Here is a 15,207-nt window from a genome sequence, read left to right on the forward strand (position 1 = left end):
AAAAAACAACTGTGAAATAGAAACATAACAAGCAAGAAACTAAAGAATGGTCACATTGCAATACAAGTGAAGAAAGAGGAGCAAAACAAGAAATGAGTTTTATAAATCTATACAAGACACTGAAATGCCATCTCTAAAATAAGAACTGGTAAGGCTGAAAGCCTTAGAAACTTTCACGCACCTTAAACAAGCCACCCAAAGACTGCTGTATACTTTTCTAAGCAACTCAAAGTACAGAAGATTCTACACTTATCAAAGGCATGTATTTGTCCTTTGGTATATACTTCAAATAGCATAGGCTAATTGAATACTTTAAAAAGTAAATAAAGGACAAACACTAGCAAAATGTAACTAATGACAGAAGGCAAGCCTTACCTTATGAACTTTTATTCTGCATAATAATCCTCTTCTATGAAATCATGAACACAGCATTAAGGATTACAAAATGCCCAAAGGAAAAGCAGTGAATTTAGAATTAGGAAACCCAGGCTCATCTCCTGCTGTAGGACACTAAGCAATTCCTTAAAGCTCTCCGATTCTCAAATTCCTCCTCCAAAAAGGAAGGAGACTGAACTATGTCTTATGTCACTTTCAAATTGGACATTAAATGACTCTGAAATTATGAACTTCCAGGAGGATAGAGGAGAAGAGAAAAATATTCTATATTTCTCCCCTTAACTGAGAATGGCCGGGGATTGTTCCCACTATTTTTTAAAAATTTCTCCACACCCTGCCTTATTCTAAAGATAATCTGGAGTGTCTGATAATAAAATTATCAGAGAATATCAAGGCTACTTTTCCACATTCTCAAGGATTTAAATGATACCATGAAAACTGACATACCATTACCATAATCAAGACCATTTTTGTTATTTTGAAGGAATTTGCCCTGAGAGATGAATGACCGCTAAATGTGGCACAATTTAGCCTTAGTTTCAAGGTTAGAAGCTGAGACTGCATTGCACACCAACTGCCCCTTGAGAATGCAACAGGATGTAGGGAAGGCATGTGGTGTCGTGAAGATGCAAAGGCTTTGACACATGACTGATCCAGGGTAAAGTCAGACTAGCAATCTGTACCATCAACTGAAACTAGGGCCAGTTACCTCCTACTCCTAAGCAACATCCAGCTAGATGAGGATATGGGACAACATCTGAACTCATGAGGTTATCTATGATAAGATATTTAAAGTTTACAGAGCACTTTATGTAGTGCCTTGCCCACAGTAAGCACTGAAGAAGTTGTGATGTTAAAAACAAACTGTCTTAATAACCATAATGTGTGAACATACTTTCCCACCTCCTGACATATAAATACTTCTCATCTGATCTAAACTCCTGAAACAAAAAACAGACATCAGTATTAAAACCAAAGGGAATTCCATACCTAGAATGCAACTCTTACAACTGTCCCTTGAGCTGTACTGTCACCTCATCCAAGGCCTTGCTCTTCTCTTGAAAGGGGTAAGGCACGAAAGAAAAACTGGCAGCTGCTCCTTGCCTCTGACAAAAGAAAACTTGTACCAGGCAGCTTCTCTTTTCTTAGAGGCCCAGAACCGATAAAGGCATCTGAACCTATGGCACGGGGTCTTCCTTAGCTAGTCAGTCAACTGTCTCTCATATTAACATACTGGAGAAATTAAATTTGCATGTACTTTGGAAAGTGAGATTCCTGACCAGGAATACTAATTTGGTCATAGTCTTGGTATTGGGCTATTAAAGTCATGGGAAACTTTATAAAAAAAAATAATAATCCCACTGCTTACTATTTAAATCTGTAGCTTACGATGTCTGCATTTACTGATCTTTTGGGAAGACACATACATTCCTCATATGAATGGAAAAAGTGCATAAAGTCCTGCTAGTATCAACCATTAATGTGAATCTTCAAGGAACTGGAACTAATAGTCTGAATTTTACTTTTGCTCCATTTTAAATTCATCCCTCATAAGACAAAGGTATCACTTACTCTGCCAAGCCAAGGATAGTTTCCCTTTTATACTGGTCATCCGCAGTGAACCTCTGCACATCCACCCCCTTCCGAAGGCCCTGAAGTAGTCGTGCCTGAGTGAAGTCCAGGAGGCGCTCATTGTAGTAGTGTAACTGCTCAGTCAGTGAAACAAGGTCTTCAGGCCAGGCTTCATGTCCGTGTCGAGTCACATGCCTGGTGACCGTCTTGATTAGCTCTTTGGGATCGGCCTGTGAAAGGCATGGAAAGATTATATTTCATACACAGTTGCATAGGCATGAGCAAGTAAGTAACAAAGAGAAGATAGTGAAGTCCACTGGGCATCCTGGTTGGCCCTTCATACTTTGGCCTTTTAATCAAGGCTCACAAATACCCTGGAGCTGACTGCAGAAGTGGTTCTTAAACTACTCTGAAGACTACAAAGATAGGACAAAGAACAGAGTCCAGGAACAGGCTTCTGGCTCACAGCCCTATTCTTTCAACTTACAAAGTACCTTCTTGCATTTACAACTGCCATAAACCTACACCATCTTTTTGCTCTAACCAACTGGTCACTTATAATAATTCATTCTAGAAGAAGTTTTCATCATCATTGCCTCTGACTAAAGTTTTGTGGACCACAAGTGTTCTCCACAAGAAAACTGCAGTTCAATAATCCCATTATAAATGGCTGGAGAACTAAGGAGAAGAGTGTTTTCTCCAGGGATAAGTGAGTGGGGGGGAACCCACCCCAGCTCCCAAAGTCAGAATCTCTTCTAGTCATCTAAGAAAGCAGCCAACCAATTTTGACTCTGCTTGATTTGAGGCTCAATGGGATTATTGTTCCATGATTCTTAGCAGTTTCTCTAATAATAATAAAACTATTCAAATAGAACAAAACCCAGAATCCAATAGCTGACAGGAAAGGAGAATAAGTGATTAAATAGCCACATTTATTTATATTGAAGTTGGTCTGGGGTGTCAACAAAGCAATAGCAACTCAGTCATGATGCAAGAATTATTTAACAGGGAGCGTAATAATTGAACAGCATTAACTCAATCACTTTGATTTCTGGGAAGATGTGGTACAATTTTAACATGAGCAAATCAGGGAAAAACAACTTAGAATTTACTTTTGGTTCTCCGAAATGCACTCCTAATTATAGTAAGCTGTCAGCATGTCTAATGTGTGAAAACCATTATTTTGAGCTACACAGGAGATTTGTCAATGTCGAGTCTATATCACCAAACCTAGCCTAACAGTTTTTCTCTTGATCCTATTAAGGAATAATCTTGGGAGTGTGGATAAAAACCAATTAAAGAAACCTTGAATTCCAGCAGGTAAACTTGTGTAAAAATCAAGCTTATTATATTTAAATTTTCTCTACCTCTATGCATACTCTGAGTCCTACTTTCAAAAATAACAGATGAAAAGAGCTTGATTTGAATACTAACCCTATCACAGTAAGACATGGGAACATCTTTTCATTTAATAATTTTTGTTCACCTTCTATGTACCAAGTGATAAGCCCCTTTTCTCTAGAAATAGTCTATTAAGAAACAATCAATATGCAGCAAAATGAAAATAAACCCTTATCTCTCATCATGCACAAAACTCAAATCAAAGTGGATCAAGGACCTAGGAATCAAACCAGAGACCCTGCGCCTAATAGAGGAAAAAATAGGCCCAAATCTTCATTATGTCGGATTGGGCCCTGACTTCCTTAACAAGACTTCTAAAATGCAAGAAATAAAATTAAGAATAAATGGAATGGACTCAAAATAAAAAGCTTCTTCTCAGCAAAAGAAACAATGAGGTGAAGAGAGAGTCTACATTTTGGGAGCCAATATTTGTCACATGCACATCAGAGCACTAATATCCAAGATATAAAAAGAACTCAAAACACTTAACACCAAAAAAGCAAACAACCCAATCAATTAATGGGCTAAGAAGCTGAACAGACACTTCTCAGAAGATATACATTTGATCAATTATGAAAAAATGTTCAACATCTCTAGTAATTAGAGAAATGTAAATCAAAACTACTCTAAGACTTCATTTCATGCCAGTCAAAAATGGCAGTTAACAAGAACACAGACAACAATAAATGTTGGTGAGGATGTGGGAGAAAAGTGGTGGGACTGAATATTGGTGCAACCAATCTGGAAAGCAGTATGGAGATTCCTTAGAAAATTTGGAATGGAACCACCATTTGACCCATGTGTACTTCCTCGGTCTATACCCAAAAGACTTAAAATCAGCTACTATAGTAACACAGCCACATCAATGTTTACAGCAGCTGAATTCACAATAGCTAAACTGTGGAACCTATCCAGATGCCCATCAATAGATGAATGGATAAAGAAACTGATACACACACACACACAATGAAATATTACTCAGCATTAAAAGAATAAAATTATGGCATTTGCAAGTAAACGGATGAAGTTGGAGAATATCATGCTAAGTGAAGTAAGCCAATCTCCCCCCCGCCAAAAAAAAAGAGGCAGAATGTTCTGATAAATGGATGCTGATCCATAATTGGGGGGGGGGGGTGGGGGCGGGCAGCATAGGAAAAATGGAGGGAGGGGAAGGGAGTGGGCATGGAGGCAAGAAAGATGGTGTATTGAGATGGACATCATTATCCTAGATATAACTACACATACGGTACGACGCTACATTGTGTACAACCAGAGAAATGAAAAGGGTGCTGTGCAATTGTGTACCATGAATCAAAATAAATTCTGTCATACATACCTAATTAAAAGAAATAAGTTTTTTTTTTAAAAAAAAGGAACGGGATGGGACCAAAGTACCCAAAGGTCATAAACAAATATGGAAAAAAAAAAGCAAATAATTGCAAATATCAGAACACAAGTAAGCACAGGGTACTATGGGAATACAGAAGTGTGGGACTTGGGCAAGTGTCTAAGAGTTCTCCTTGTAAGAGGTTAACATGAATGCTAATTACTCAGGTGTCAGTAGTAAAATAGTCAACAGGAATACTAATTCCAGAAAAGGCTAGAATATGTGCTAAGGCCTTCATAAGCAGATAGAGGCAGAAAGAAAGATGAAGTGAATAAACCACATCTAACTGCAATTAGTTAGCTATTTGGGAACCAACTGTCTATAACAGTATTTCCGGCAATGGATATAAGCAAAGGGGATCCAATGCCTCTGCTCTTAGGGAGACTATGGCTGACATCAACCATCTCCTCCCCTTTCCACCTGTTGACTGAACCCTTTGGAGTATCACCCTGAAGCCATCATGGGCACAGTCTCCTCTGTAGTTTTCTGGTACAGGGATGTGGTTCATGGGCCAGCTAGCCCATCCACACCTGCTTTGTATTCCATCATAAGGGGGGTGGTGTACACACTTGGCACTTCAACTCAGTAGTAAGACATCATTTCTATTCTCCTTACATTCTCATACAATTTATTATACAAATTCCAAGGCAAAGAGGAGAGCAAAGCTACAAAATGGCAGCACTCAGCAATAGTAAGCATAATTATTGCTACTAATATTTATGCAGCTCTCACCCAGAAAGAAAGTTTTGAGTCTCCACATAAAACCTGCACATTCGTATGTGACAAAAAGGATGGATGAAATCTCCTTTTGCCAATAAAGAAAATGTCAGGGTATGGTGAAATAAGCAGACATGCAGAAGCTAGCAGACGAGTGACCTTGTGCAAGTTACTTAACAACTATGAACTGGCAGTAATAACACAGCTTCCAGGGTTGTGAGAACATATAATATACATGCTCTTATATATTTATTATAGGAATCAAGTCTGGCAAGATGTAGGCAATTACAAAAAAAGGAAGAGAATGATGGAACTTGCTAAGAGGCATTTAACACACACACACACACACACACACACGAGCACTCTCTTTAATTGTACCTCTATTATATAATTTACATTGCCTTCTCTTAACATTACATTAGAGCAGAGACCACGTGTACTTCATAAATTCACCTTTTCCAGAACACAGTGTTGTGCATGCACCAGGTAGATGGTGAAGTTGGGCACACTGAACTGGCTTTTTTTCTTTTTAGTATTTTATATTTTAGTTGTAGTTGGACACATACCTTTTGTGTAGTGCTGAGGATAGAAACCAGGGCCTCGCACATGCTAGGCAAGCTCTCTACCGCTGAGCCATAACCCCAGCCCCCTGAGCTGGCTTTTAAGTCAGTAGTTCTAGTTCATATTCCCATACATAGCTCCCTCACTGAATAGAGGCAATTTGGAATTACTTCCTATCTGCTTCCTCGCCTATAAAAGAATATCAGTAAACACACCCTCCTTGTGGTTCGCTGGGAGGCAATAATAAAGGACCCTGCTCCCCACTATTCTATGAAAGTAAACTGGACTCAGAGCTTACTCTCAAGGAATTACAAACCACTGATTGACAACAATGTACACATAAGCAATTCACAGAAGACATCTGAATACAAGCTCATTACAGAACCACAAGCCAAGAGTCCTGGGAACTCCAAGGAGGGAGCAATTGATTCCCTCTCGATCTTCTGGTGCTCAGTTTCCTCAGATGGAAAAACGAGCTTCACCAAATGATCACCTTTCTAAGACTAAAATCCTATGAATGTAACAAGAATTCAATCATTAAAATAAAATAAACCCTTGTAAATCCCTCCAGGTGTGGAAACAAGGAAGCTCTACAACTCTCTTATTCCTCCACTAATATTCAGAACAGATTTGTTGAAAAATATAATTTTTCAGACCCACAAATTATATCCAAAAGATTCCCACAGTTTAAACAACTTTAATCTCTTCTCCTTCACTTAAGTAGAAACTGTCTAGCTCCTCTATGAGTAATTTTTATTTCATAGACTTTGTACAAATTTATTCACTATCCCCAAGAAATATTTAAGAACAAAAATCTAATATTTCAATGGAACAGTCCTAGTGGTAAATATACATGTACTGAGCCTTGGTTATTACCAAGAACCTCTTAAGACAGTTGTCTCTTAATATCATCTCTGTTTGAAAGACCTATATTCTTCTCTAAGTAGAAGAACACTATTTTAGAATCATGAACAAGAAAAGCACTTTCAATTACCTGTCTGATATGCTTCCTTTTGAGATTATCTTATGGAGGTGAACAGGGTTATTCCTTTAATTCTCTGACAGCAGGCTTCCAATGGCTGACAATTTATAGATTAATAAGTATTTTTTAAGTGCATAGGAAGGTTTTCAGGTACTTCAATTTATGGTGTAAAATAATACTAAGGAGAAAAGATAGTTTCTCACCAAGGCTTCTAAGTAAAATTAGGTATGAGGGGAATCAAAGAATTGGAAGCAAAGGCCTAGATTGCTCATATTTCCCTCCTAAGCATCTAGTTTTCCGCTTCAAGAGTTCTCATAAGAAATAAGACTGGGTGGATAAGCATGTAGTAAGTCCTAGCTACCTCCGCCAGTTATTTTATTATTGCCACAACCTCTTTCTACCTCTTCCTCAAGGAATTTGGTTATGATTGCTTCAAACATTCAATCCAAATTTTACTAAAAATTTCCCCCGAGCTTGTATCACCACTTTTCTTAAAGTAATTCAAGAATCCCCTCTTAACCCAGTACTTCAGCTCACACATCCACGCACTACCCAAGTGCACAGCATCTCAAGCTTCTGAAGCATTCCATAAGATTCTCACTCAACCCTCACAGCAACCAGCAGTGAGAGGGGAACAACTGGTCCTATTTCCCCAGATACCCACTCTGCACTTGAGGCACCTACAGCTGTAGTCTTGCAGCTGGCTCCTTGGCCTCCCGTCACTGCTTCCACACCCAACTGACCAGGTCTCCATGAGTGTTCTACTTGGCCTCATACTGGCCGTCATTCAAGGGTCTCTGGTATATAGAACACATTTAAACTTCTGTTCCTCTTGTCCTCTCCCAAGACAATGACATGATTCATAAGATGCTGATTCCTAAGTATGAAAGTTTTAGTCCCCGAGAAGATTGTGAAGGACTGCATAGGTAGCTTTGAAATATTCAGTATTCACAATGATATTGCAAAACTTCACAGTAAAGACTAATAGCATAAAAACCATCAGGAATTTAAAAAGTAAAGTGTGAAGAGTTAGATTAGTTTATCCCCCCCCCAAAAAAAAAAAACCTGGCAATGCAGTTCTTCAGGGTTTTGAATAAAATTTATTTATTTAAAGAATATGGTCAAATCGCTGTAAAAACAAAATATACATAAATATTCATGACAACATAATGCTCAATGATTTGGTAATATTTTTCAGGAAGTTTTATTCAGGTGGTACATTTCCGCTTTAGGACTGTTATTTTGCTTGAGATAATTTTCTACTTAGTATTTTCAATTAGTAACTTAAAAAAACACATTTTAGAAATAGTCTACCAAAAAGCTTTGAATTTCATCACTGCTGTGTTTGCTTCCCTAGCCTATAAACTAAAAAATTTGTTTCCATTTTCATCTTTTGAAAACTTAAAAGACTTAAAAGAATGCTAGAAAGATTGTATTTGAAGATACATTTATAATAACTATAAAGGTGAGCTGTAAGCGAAAAAAAGATCAAGGTATAGTACAATATGCATGGTTTACTCATATTCACCTAAAAATAGTTGTATAAATATGTATAGCCATAAAATGTTTTTTAATAGATACAAAAGAGAAACACTATTGTATATCATTTTAACCATTTGCATGTTTTGGTCATGTGCGTATCATTTCTTTAATATAAAAATAAGTTAATTAGGGCAAAGGTTAGTAGAGAAAATGAGTTCCTACTGACCATTTGCCAATCATCATCATACAAAACCACAAAGAAAAATGCAGGTGAGGTGCACTGCCCCCAAAGATCCTCTCACAAAGCTGTCAAGTTCCAAGGCCTCTGTGGCTGGCTCAGGACGCTGCTGCCCTGCATGATGCCCAGGCCTGGTACCAGAACTCCTGCACATTCTATCAACCTCAGTTAGCATCCCCACAGCACATAACGACAGGGATGGAAAGAGAAAATGTGAAAAGACTGTGGAATGAGAAACAAGCTGAACTGACAACTGAGTGAAAGCTAAGCTCCACTGGGTGTTATTATGCGTAGGCAACAAATTGAAACCACTTTGATTTCAATTTCCAAGATGATTCATCAGGAGTTTGTCATATTTAATTCCAAACTCAGCAGTGCAGTTTTATGCAGAGGAAGATGCTGAAAAGAGTCAAATAATGAGGCATCAGGCAGTCAACTGAAAACTCTTATGTTCTTCAAACATCCAGCTATTATACCTACCTGTACTTCCTTTCAACCCTAGAGGTTCAGGACTCAAAACCACAAATCTGAACGCTTAAAGAGCTTCCTGACACTCAGTTGATATGATTCCTGAAGTTATTCACTTGCCAATTAATGGTCACTTTTTAACTACAGTGTCCTGGGGACACAGGGGGCAGTGGTATTCCTACACTCAAATAAGGTAAGATGCACATCAATTATAATATCCCAAAAGAACTACTTGCCTGGGGCACATGCAAACAGCAAAGAGGGGGAAAAGGCCGGTGTCTGTGGTGGAGGCAAGGAAGGCAGTACCTGTGGGCTGACTCATCCATATAGAGTGTGGAAGAAGCGGGTAGCTTGCAGTACAGGTTGTATATGCATGCACAGAGGCACACAGAAGGATTTAAATGCAGAGAAATAAAAGTTTTGAACAGCTAAACATAGGCTTCAAAAGAGGTTGCATCAGGAAAGCACCTGGAAGGGCAAGGCAGAGCCAGCCAGTTCACTGAGGATCTTATCTGTCACTTACAGGAGCTGAGGTTTTACCTCCAGACTCAGAACTACTCATGAAAATATCCTGCTGGAAATCACCCACACACTACCATGCCAGAGAGATCACTCAGCTCCACAAAAAGTGACGCTGCCTCCTTTGCCACAAAGCCAGAGTGGCAGCACATCCAAGCAACAGGCTGGGAAAGCCTGGAGTCAGAGCTCTCAATGACAGGACAGTGCTTTCCACCAGAGCACCTAGGGAAGTCGCCACAGTTTTCTGAATCACTGTCTCCAGAGAAGATTCCTTTTCTGTAAAATGGGATTGCTCAAAGGATCAAAGACCAGAATGAATGTGGAAAAAAACAACTTAAAAGAGTCAAGTACCTCTTCAGGGTTAGTTTTATATTTGTACTGTCCATTGGCAACTCCCGCAAACTTGCTCCTAAACTAACTGTTGCTGTCACAGCCCTTTCTGACATCTTTCTTGGCCAGAGAGAAGGGCCCCCACATAGCCATTAACAAAGGCTGACCACAGTCTGCATGTATATAACTTTTCTCCAGGGTCAGGAAAGTCCTCTAGGCCTTGAATTTTATAGAGTAAAATTTAAACATCAACTCAAATACCTTACAAGAAATAATACAGTACGTATGACAGAAAAGTGACCCTTCTGTGCCTTTGGTCCTGCTTATTCCTGTCTGGAATGTTCTTCCCTCAGGTATCTGCACAGTATTGCTTATGTCCCCTTTTCTTTAGTCAAAGTCATCTTCTCAACTGAGGCCTTTCCGGACCCTATTTAAATAGTATTTTTCACACATGCACATCCCAGCTTCTTCTACTTCACTTTGCTTTTGTTTTAGTACCTATTTGATTCACCTCTTCTGTTTATGATGCCTTTAGAATGTAATTCCTAAAAGGGGGAGGGCTCACTATGCTTTGTTCACTCTTGCTTCTTCCAGAACACTTCCTGGCACACAGCAATCACAAGATAAATATTTGATGAATACACAATATGTAAATTCAATTATCTTGTATGTGCTGTAGAATTACCTATGAATTTTCAGTCACCTACCCAGTAAACATTTCTATTTATATTCCAGGTCCTGCTCTATGCATTGGGAAACCCAATAAAGAAAGACAAACGCTATCCTCAAATAGCTCATTATCCAGTGAGATGAAAAGGAAAAACTAGCATACATGTGCCAAGACAGAGGCAAGTATAAGGCAGTGCCAAAGCACACGGAGTCCCCTCACCCTAGGAGCACTGAAGAAAGCTATACTGGTCAAGCACCTACCAAGTAGCTTAGCAAAGGCATGGTGGGAAAAGCACTTTGGGCAGAAAGTACAACATGCCTGAAGACAGGAAAACGAAGGAAGAACACAAAGTGATGTGTAAGAGGCAGACATGAGTTTAGGTAAAGAAATGAGACTGAATTAGGGTGAGGACATGAGGTAGAGAGGAAAAGAAATGGAGAGGCACTAAATCTCCTCACTCTCTTAACACGTCTCTCTAGAAATTTTTGCATATCTTCTTGCTGCCACTCTAATCCACAGCTCCTATGACTCCTTTACATGCACAGACAGTGAGGGCCGAGGTCACTGAGGTCAGGCACCAAGCCAGTAGGAGAGGGTGGCAAGTACAAGATGCTCTAGGAGATCAACAATCTAGCTGACTGGTGTTCTTTCAATTCTCTATATTCAAGAAAGGTACAGCAAGCACCATGCACAAAGTAGTAGCTTTATATAAATGACATAAATTGAAATGAAAGAGAAAGACCTCATTTCAGCACATGCTTTCCACTGAGATAATTCAATCAGATATATTTTGAGAACCTGACCTTCTGGGGGGGGAAAAAAAATCAAGTTTTCAAGTGAAATAAGTAACTGAACAAAGTAGCAACTATAAAAAAAAAATCAAATTCCCCCAATAAAGTCATACATCAACTGAGTAAAAGAAGAAAACATTCCTATTTCCTAGCCAAACACAATCATGATAATAAAACTATGCCTAAGAACAATGCACACCAAATGATGACAGTGTCCTTGGGAGACTAAACTGTGGTGGGTAGCACACCGGCTGTCCCTCTTCTCTTAAATAAAAACTGATTCAAAAGGAATGTGTTCAGACACTTGGAGTAAGAATTCTTAGATTCGTTCTGGATGACTGTGGCAGGTAAGTTATTGTCTGCTTTAGGTCAAGAAAGGACAATCTTCCCTCAATAAAATTTGGATCGTAGACTGTGCGTCTAGTGGATTTGAAAGTTTACTTATCTAGTCTTTAAGTACTTATTTTCTTAAAATAATCCAATATAAAAAGTAGATCATTTCCTAATGCTGATCTTTAAAACTTGTCTATACAAGGAAACTTGGATGGCTATAACTTCCCATAAGCATCTGTTAAAACTTTTGTATCTACAAAAGAAGGTACATATATTTGAGTCATAGTTAGATACTTCTGCTCAGAAATTAACAATTTTTTTTTTTTAAGGAATAACATGTTTCAACATTCTATCTATAAAATTACTATTGTCATACCTCTGGCTTTAAAATAAATGAAAGTACAATATGGTTCAAAATATTACATGGCCTACTTTATTAGATAGCCATCTTCCTTTGAAACAGTGAATTAAAAAGCCCATTCTTCATTTAGCCTCTCCTAATTAAGCACTTAGAAAATAAATGAAAGAAAAGTTAGGGAAAAGAATTGATATTCATAATAAATATCAGAAGCTCTACCTCTTACTGATACCTGGAAAAGCAACTGTGTCTAACAAAAAAGGCAAGGCCTGTCTGCCACTTGGAAGCATTTGGGATACAAAGGGAAAAAACATGTTTTGACTATTCTAGGAATGCTTGAACTTTCTCATCAATAACATGGAAAACATAAGGACTCACCCTGTACAGCGGATGGCACTTGTCCCTGAAACATGGAGCCAGTCGGGCATAGATCTGCAGGCTGTAGTAATAGGCTGCTAGCTGGAGAGACAATGCCGAGTGGGACTGCTTTTCAAAGCACCTGTTAGCATCTAACACCTAGGAAGGGACAAGATATAATTAACTCAGTTGAAAGAAAATTAAAGAGATCATTTAAATTGTTCCATTTCTAGTCACTGCCCTGGATTTTGATAAAGTTCTTATCCCACCAACTCCAACTGCTGGGCAACCTAACGTGATGATATGAAAACTCAGAAGGTACTATGAAACAGATCCCATGCATGTAAAAGTGTATTTAAATATCAACACTTAAGCTACATTGTAGGATTCACTGTCTGGATACTGACTAGGGTCCTTTCAGCACTTAACAACAGAAGGAAATGGCATATTTATAAACGATTTTACTGATAAAAATCTCCAATACAGATTTTCTGTTTACTCACTTTTAAGTACTTCTTTAATGGAAAAGGTAGGCTTACCTGTGGTAAGGCAAGGAGGTATGCAAGAGCCAAGGTCATATCATTTGGCAAAGCGTCACTTGCCAGCCGCAAAAGAACTAAATGCAGAGAAAAAAATGCATGATTGAGCTTGAGGATCCATAAGACATCCACAGTCACTAAGTGTCATGGTTTGAGCCCTAGTGATTGCAACAGATACTTAGTTTAGGAGGACTCTTTAAGAACTTTTATGAAAATCTATTCAGCACCATCTAAACTGATCACATAAAACCATTAGATAGCCAGGTACAGTAGTGCACACTTGTAATCCCAGCAGCTCGGGAGGCTGAGGCAGGAAGATTGCAAGTTCAAAGTCAGCTCAGCAAAAGAGGCACTAAGCAACTCAAGTGAGACCCTGTCTCTAAACAAAATACAAAATAGGGATGTGGCTCAGTAGCCAAGTGCCCCCGAGTTCAACCCCCAGTAGGAGGGGGAGGGGGAAACACTGAATAATAATCTTGCCTAACTGGAAACAAGTATGCCATCGGTCACTTATACACCAGGAAATCCTGTCAGGGTGACTGTTGCAGTCTAAGTGTAAAGATGCCAGTAAGCGTGGCGGTAAAGACCCAGGCCATGCTGTATGATCATGTACATTAAAGACAGCTACTATGGAGGGTTATGATATGAGTACAGTGCAGTCAAACAGCTCTGAGAATACAAATGTAGGATAAATCTTTTGATTACTATAACCCGATTTTGTTCCTTCCAACAACACTTCTCTTCACACTCCATAAAAAGAACACCAGTCTTGTGCTTTGCTTACGAGTTTGTTGGTGTGGACTTTCCCTACCTGCTTATCATTTGGGTATAACTATAGGTCAAAATTTCAAAATACTGGAAATATTTACATAAAAAATTACAGTGGCCCTATAAAATACATGAGCATAGCATTTTAGAATTCTTAAAGCTAATCTAGATCTTAATCTAGACAAAATTTGATGATTTAAACAATAATTAGATTATGTAACAAGAATATGCTTTGTGTCTGTGCAATTCTTTCCCAAACCCATAACTCCAGTCTAATCATAAGAAAATCAGACAAAGCCAGATTGGGGCAAAATTCTTACAGGATGCCTGGCTGGTTTTCCTTGAGACTACTGAAGGCATGAAAAACAAAACTGAAAAGCTGTCATAGAACAAAGGCAACTGGGGAGATGAGACAAAGAAATGCAGTGTAGTTCCCTGGATTGACTCCTGGAGCAGAAGGAGGACATTAATGGAAAAACTTATGAAATCCAAAGAAGAGTGGCTCCAAGCACTCACTGAAGGCTTTTGTTCTCTCTGGAACCCTCTGTACCCAGGACTGTGGTACTCCTGCATGGAGGGGAGCAGGTTGCCTTCCTTCCCTTTCCAAACTTTCCCAACTCATTTCTCTCCCAAAGCACCTAGTTATGACTCTCACATCAGAAGGCAATGCAGCGTGCCAACCCTTCCCCCCCACTGCCACTCCCTTCATCCTTGAGCTCAATTTTTACTAATAGAATTTTTATTTGGAAAAAAAAAAAAGTGTCACCAAACAATAACTCTGTTACTGTATCCCATAAGATAAGTGAAAGAAAGAGCAATTGCAACAAAAGCATTCCAACAATCTTCTCTCAAGAGCCTGACAGCAGGACTATTCAACCTACTTCACCTAGTTTTTTTTTCCACTTCCATCTTAATATTATTTAGATATTTTCATTCTTCAAGCATAAAAACAGACAGTTTTCAAAAAGTATATCTGAACCCATTTATCCAAATTAGGACCATCTCTTCAAAGGAGTCCCTATTTCAGGTAGCTGCTCTCCAGCTCCTTTCTTTCTTAGAGTTGTGGTTAGACCCAATCTCAGACCCACCTGGGAAATTAAGTTCCATTACTGACAATGTATTCGTCACATCTATTCTATTATCACATCAACTCAATTTTTCTACAAATTAATGTGTATATGGCTGTTTCTGAAAACCAAAGCACCCTCAAGGGGTAGTCTGAAAAATATGCTAGAGAACAAATTTCAAAATAAAACAACCCAATGAAAAACAAAGGCAACATCTTCCCCCCCCCCCAAAAGCAACGAAGTAATGATAACAGTCAGAATAAATGTTTAC

At 38.7% G+C, this 15,207-nt stretch overlaps 1 protein-coding gene across 2 annotated transcripts in view; it reads right to left on the minus strand.

Annotated features, from left to right (window-relative positions):
* Nucleotides 1-15,207, minus strand: part of Nbas (NBAS subunit of NRZ tethering complex) — a 340,725-nt gene that overhangs the window by 109,349 nt on the left and 216,169 nt on the right. For both annotated transcript variants that reach the window (XM_071601352.1, XM_071601351.1), the window contains exons 39-41: nucleotides 13,102-13,178; nucleotides 12,584-12,721; nucleotides 1,969-2,198 (exon numbers count right to left, since the gene is read on the minus strand). In XM_071601352.1, the coding sequence (XP_071457453.1) occupies nucleotides 1,969-2,198; nucleotides 12,584-12,721; nucleotides 13,102-13,178 (445 nt within the window). The remainder of the gene's footprint in view (nucleotides 1-1,968; nucleotides 2,199-12,583; nucleotides 12,722-13,101; nucleotides 13,179-15,207) is intronic.

Source organism: Marmota flaviventris, chromosome 14 (assembly GCF_047511675.1).
Source record: "Marmota flaviventris isolate mMarFla1 chromosome 14, mMarFla1.hap1, whole genome shotgun sequence".
NCBI classification, from domain to species: domain Eukaryota; kingdom Metazoa; phylum Chordata; class Mammalia; order Rodentia; family Sciuridae; genus Marmota; species Marmota flaviventris.